We start from the raw sequence: 6000 nt of genomic DNA, 5'->3' as shown, positions 1-6000 counted from the left end.
TATATATATATATATGTTACATACTTATATGTAAATTATTAAGTAATGGGTGGAATAAAAATTACAAAAAAATTAGAAACAAAAATATACAATAATTGGTACATTCCTGATACTCGCACTCGCACTCTTGCAGTTTAGGCCTCATTCTTCTTTCATTTCTTTTTGGACTCAAGCAGCTTTTAGGTTCCGTTTACAAGAAGTTGACAAAAAAAAATTCCAAATAAAACAATTTTAAAATGTATAGAAATGCGATTAGGTTCTTGTCAACCAATCATCAATCACCACCACCCTAAACGCCGGCTAATTCCAGATTAATGCTTAATCACAACTTTTGTGTTCTGTCTGAATTTACTTCAACAAAATCACAAAGTCAAAACAAACAACAATGGTCGTTAATATCTCTCAACTGTCTTCTCTCTCCTCACTTCTTTGCTTTGATTAGACTTGGTCTCAATCTATGGCTCCTGGAAGATCCCAATTGCAGCGAACAGAGGTAATGCACAGATCTCTCTGTTGTTTTCTCTGCTCTGTTTCAAATTTTAGGGCTTTCTTGAAATTTGAGAACAATTGAGTTGGAATTTTGCAGAGAAATTGGGCTACACTGTGTTGTTCTGCTTCTTCATCGTGCTTACAACTTTATTGGGCTCGTTTTCTTCTACGAAAATGGTTTAATATCTCAGCTAATGAATCAGATCACGTTGCTAATAGTGATGATGAAGAAGATGATGATGATAGTGTTGCAGATTCTGACATTGAAGGTTTAATCTTAAGGAAATTTTATGAATTTTTTACTTAAATCTGGATGTGCCCATTTTGGTAGCTAAATCGAAATATATGATCTTTGAGTTACAGGAATTGAAGAAGCTCATGATGAAACTAATGGTATTTTGCTCTATACTCGTAAAATCGAACCTCGAAAAACGGCTTTTTTCGTATTTTCTTTACTTAATGTTTGTTTTTGTGGAATGTTTTAGATGCTGAACCAAGGCTAAGAAGAAGGAATTCAGAAACGTTTAGAGTTCAGTATATGGACACCAAAGCATTCAGGTCTTTTGATTTTCTAATTTGAGATGTTTCTGTTTGCATTCTCAGTTTTGTATGTGGCTTTACTTAATCCATTGTGAGTACTTGGTAATGTGGTTTTGGTGTAGCTAGAATCTGTGTTGGAACTTGGAATGTGGGAGGAAGAGTTCCACCTACTGACTTAAATATTGATGGTTGGGTTGACACGATCGAACCCGCTGACATTTATGTTCTCGGGTACGGTTTCCCATGATTCTATCTCGGTTCTACGTGTTCGCTGTTTCTTGAATTGAAATGTTTTTTTTTTCATTTATCAGTCTTCAGGAAATTGTTCCACTGAATGCTGGAAACATTTTTGGTATTGAGGATAACCGGCCTGCTTTAGAATGGGAGGATACTATACGCGATGCACTACATAGGATTCGACCTAGGAAGGTAAAGATTGTAAGTTACAGTGATCCGCCTTCTCCGTCGAAGTTTAAGCCATTTGAAGAAGTCACTGATGTAGTAGAAGAGATGGTTGTTGAAAACACTAGTGATACTTGCAATGTGATTAATTCGGTTAGTGAGAACTTTAGCTTTGATGACGGTATTGTTGATACTAATTATGACATGAGATCATGGTTGCCAAGACAAGAGTATCTGCAGAGACAATTTTCATCGCCAAAAAAGCTAGACAGGTTGTTTTCAATGCAGCTTGGCACTGGTTCGAAACGCGCAGAAAGTTTAAGTCGATGGTTTAGTTACTCCGAAAGAGTTGGTTTGAGCTGGCCAGAACCTCCTTTGAGATTGTTAAATCAACATGTTCGAGAAAGACGATGTTCCTTAAAGTCTTCGTTGAAGCCTTTTAAGAATTATAGCTCTTTCAAAGCAACTGCCAACAACCTTGCAGGGAAGAAAACACCTCTACTTTCGGATTTAGATCTCAAGCCTCTCATGAATGTGCGAAAACCGTCATATGTAAAGATCATAAGCAAACAGATGGTTGGAGTTTTTCTCACCATTTGGGTCCGAAGGAGCTTACGCAAACACATACGAAACTTAAGTGTGTCTACTGTTGGTGTTGGCGTTATGGGTTACATTGGTAACAAGGTCTTCAATAATTCTCTTATTAGTTTGGTTAAGCTTGATTTATGACTACACTTGAGGATTGTAACAATTCATTTGGACTTTACAGGGAGCTGTGTCTGTGAGTATGTCAGTGTATCAGACACCATTTTGTTTTGTGTGCACACATCTAGCATCAGGGGAAAAAGATGGAGATCACAGAAAAAGAAATGCTGATGTAAGCGACATTCACCGAAGAACACAGTTTCATCCTCATTCTCTTAGTGCAACTAGACTACCGAGAAGCATCCGTGATCACGAGTATATGCTCTTCTCCTCGTAGTTGCACATTCCAAAAAACAATGTTTTCTTGATATAAACTTCTAACAAGACGAATGTTGTTCGACAGAAATATAATCTGGCTAGGAGATCTGAACTATCGGATTAACTTATCTTATGAGAAGGCGCATGAACTTATTGCAAGAAAGGATTGGAAGAGGTTAGCTGAAAAGGACCAGGTACGTTACTAAACATCGATAAGTTTAAGAAAGGATCATGACTTCACACTCATACCTTATTAATCGTTGGTAGCTTGTAAGAGAAATGAAACAAGGTCGTGTGTTCGAGGGATGGTCAGAAGGAACTCTAGATTTTCCACCAACTTACAAATACGAAATCGATTCAGAAAAATACGGTGGAAACGATCCCAAGTCCGGGAAACGGACACCAGCCTGGTATACCGCTCTCACACACACTACTACAAAACTTTTGTGATAACGCGTCAAAATTGAAATGATATGTACTTAGAACTGAATCTGATTCAGGTGTGATCGCATCATTTGGTATGGGAAAGGAATGAAGCTTATGAGTTACAGAAGAAGTGAAATTAAACTCTCTGATCACCGGCCGGTTACGGCTACATTTGTGGTAGAGGTTGAAGTTTTCTCTCCTCGGAAGCTTCAGCGTACGCTCACGCTCACAAACGCAGAGCTTAATAGCCATGAAGGTTTTGCACATGATTAGCTCTTTAATAAATCAGATCCATTCACTCCATTTTTCTTTGCAAATCACTTGCTATTCATACATTCTATTTGTGAAATGTCTCTTCAAAGAAACATATTCTTATTATATAATGTATAGTAGTATATCTTTATCTGAATGATGTATAGATGTAAAATGTGATCCCACGTTTTAGTTCAAAGGTTGTATCGACTATCAAAGTCGAGCTCAACGAATTTATTAGGTTACTTGTCTCCAGGTTTCGTAGCTGAATTAGTGAAATGCTAGTCTTTATGAACAAAATAAAAGACAATATGGAAGGTCAGATCCAAGTTCTTCTTCGGAAGCGAAAAAATTGTGTTGAAATGAATATTTTGAACCTCTCTTGTTACGATATCTCATGCGTTTCTCTAGTACCTTCCATTTCCAATAGTTCAATCTTTTGCTCGTCGTTTTGGCTGATTTAAGTAGAGCCAGATCTTAGTCAATGGCCCAGGTTGTATCTTGTTGACTCATGCTTGAATATTTCATTTAGTTGCAGACTGACAAGGAAGTGTTGATCTTCTAGGATCGGATCAGTCTAACATAAGTTTGCATTGGCGTGTTAGTGGCAAAAGCTGAAAGTTTCAAGCCCTTATGGTGCCAGATTGATTCATGCCACAATTCAAATATTGTTGAAGCGGTGCATTGCATCCTTTGTGGACCAAAACTAATTTTGCAATTTAGGATTTTTACATACTAATTTTGTATTTTATTTTTAAAAACTCATGCTTAACAAAATAACCACGACATGAATCGTTTATTTGGAAAATGTTGAAATGACTAATTGAATTAAATAAATTTCGAGAAACTTAAATTTGATGATTTTTTTATCGATAAAACGGAATTTAAAACTATTTCATTGGATGGAATTAAGAAAATGAGAATGAAGATAGTGATCTAAAATCTTGACTTTGAACTATTTTATTTTTATTTATTGTAAAATAAGCTATTTGGTTTTTATTTGTAGTTGAAGTATTTAAAATTTATGTATTAGATTTGTGTGGTTAATTATATGTTTTAATATTATATATAGTATATATATATATATATATATATATATATATTTATATACACTTCCAACACGTACCTATTTCTTAAAATTTCTAAAAAAATCGTTTTCACGTTTCCAAACGCTTCGCTTCCGCGTACCCGCTTCTGATTCCATGCAACCTAGATACGTACTTTAAAAAATTATATATAGTAAATGTCAAGTAAATCATAAATGAAAATGAGCTTGGCGGAGTAATTAACTGATTGTTAATATGAAAATGTAACGTACACGAAGTAGCTAGCGTTAGGCAGAAAGAAAATAGTGGACATAAAACTTTGTCACATCACATGCTTTGCAATCATGCACATCACCTTATAACCATCGACTCTGACCAAAATTAATATTTTATACTGTATCTTGTATTTATAAATTTATTTGAGGTTGAAATGTATATAATGATCTCATTTGGCATAAATTGAGTAGGCAAAGAAGCATAGTAGCAATAAATTGTAAGAATGAGGGGCATAATAAACTCCAATGTTTCACAAATAGATCGAGATAGTAGCATAAATTGTTGGTGCGGGATTTAACACCCCCGACAAACTCGACTTAAACCAAGAATAATTCCATCAATTAACCAGTAATCGGCCCATGGGTAAAAGTCCGCAAAGCTCGTAGCCGATTTACACGAGGAAAAGGGAAGACAAACCTAAGAAGATAATCTTGAAGATCCGAGAAAACAGGAAAAAAAAAACAGATTCAAGATCGAAGATTAAGGAAATAAGACATATCAAAAACCGACTACCCCTCTCTATACTTCTTCCAAGAAAAGGATTCGCAATTTCATACTAAAAACCTAGTTTTATATTCTTCTTTAACAAAACCCTACTTTTTTTTTTGAAATAATCTTAAATCTCTTTGTAATCAAGTTTTTGATCGAGATTTCAATAAAAAGAGTTCTTTTAATTTGTTTTCCCCCTTTAAACAAATTCTCACTACAAAAAGACGCTTGTTAACGTCATTTTTATGGAAGGTTAACGTCGGTTTATGACTAATGTTAGTATAATAAACCGACGTCTCCGAGCATGTTTCTTGCATGGATCTTTGGAAAAACCCTTGTTTCTACAAAACCAATAACGAGAGGAATTAAAAACATATATATGGTGAACACGCAAGAAATTTGTGCAATAGGTTTGCACTTAATTAGTAGGAAAACATGAACAACAAACAATTAATTATAATAACTAATAACTGAGATAAGTTTATAATGACAACTGAAAAGTGAAAACAAAATAAAACTAACGGCAAAATCTAACATTGACGTTTTGAGGAATGGGTGCTGAAATGTTTTATACAACCATTTCTACGGCACGGCATCTCCATATCAGTAAAATTAGTCCCACTCAATCAGTATTCTCACACGTGAAAAATGATAGTTTGCGTTTTCACAACTAAATAAGATTGCTTTGTTTTTTTAGATCAAGTTTTTATTTAACCATTATCCAAGCTAAGTGAACCTATTTGCTCACTTCCAATGTTTATTTTTAGTAGAAATAGGAGTAGATAAGTAGCAAATGTTCAATTGAATTTTTGTCAATAAAGTAAATTATACATGGGAATTAGGAAATGAAGTTTGTTTTTCTTTTCGATCATGTCAAATATTTCGTTGTTTATCTTGGCGAACTTGGATTTTGGGATAAATGAAAAATATGGAGTTTTTTATTTGACTATTAATTGTTATTTAACTTATTTTGCTTGTACATCCAAAAGTCTAGGTATGGAATCGGCGTATTTGATTTTGAGTCTTTTTTTTTTTTTTTTTTTTTTTTTTTTTTTGGGCAAAATTTGATTTGATTTTGAGTCTTTGACCCCTTTTTAACCAAAAACTTGTAGGATCT

The 6000-nt window shown here is 34.4% G+C and overlaps 1 protein-coding gene across 1 annotated transcript; it reads left to right on the top strand.

Moving 5' to 3' along the window:
- Window positions 1-260: 260 nt before the first annotated feature.
- LOC9310653 (type I inositol polyphosphate 5-phosphatase 1) lies at window positions 261-3232 on the top strand. Its single transcript, XM_021023601.1, has 10 exons — window positions 261-493; window positions 587-758; window positions 853-882; window positions 975-1047; window positions 1156-1260; window positions 1341-2115; window positions 2201-2391; window positions 2480-2588; window positions 2662-2804; window positions 2895-3232. The coding sequence occupies exons 1-10, from the start codon at window positions 458-460 to the stop codon at window positions 3091-3093; spliced, it is 1833 nt and encodes a 610-aa protein (XP_020879260.1). The 5' UTR covers window positions 261-457; the 3' UTR covers window positions 3094-3232.
- Window positions 3233-6000: the final 2768 nt, after the last annotated feature.

This window comes from Arabidopsis lyrata, assembly GCF_000004255.2.
Source record: "Arabidopsis lyrata subsp. lyrata unplaced genomic scaffold ARALYscaffold_6, whole genome shotgun sequence".
Lineage (NCBI taxonomy): Eukaryota > Viridiplantae > Streptophyta > Magnoliopsida > Brassicales > Brassicaceae > Arabidopsis > Arabidopsis lyrata.
Note: the sequence above shows the minus strand (reverse complement) of the source record. Positions and strands in the feature narration are given on the sequence as shown.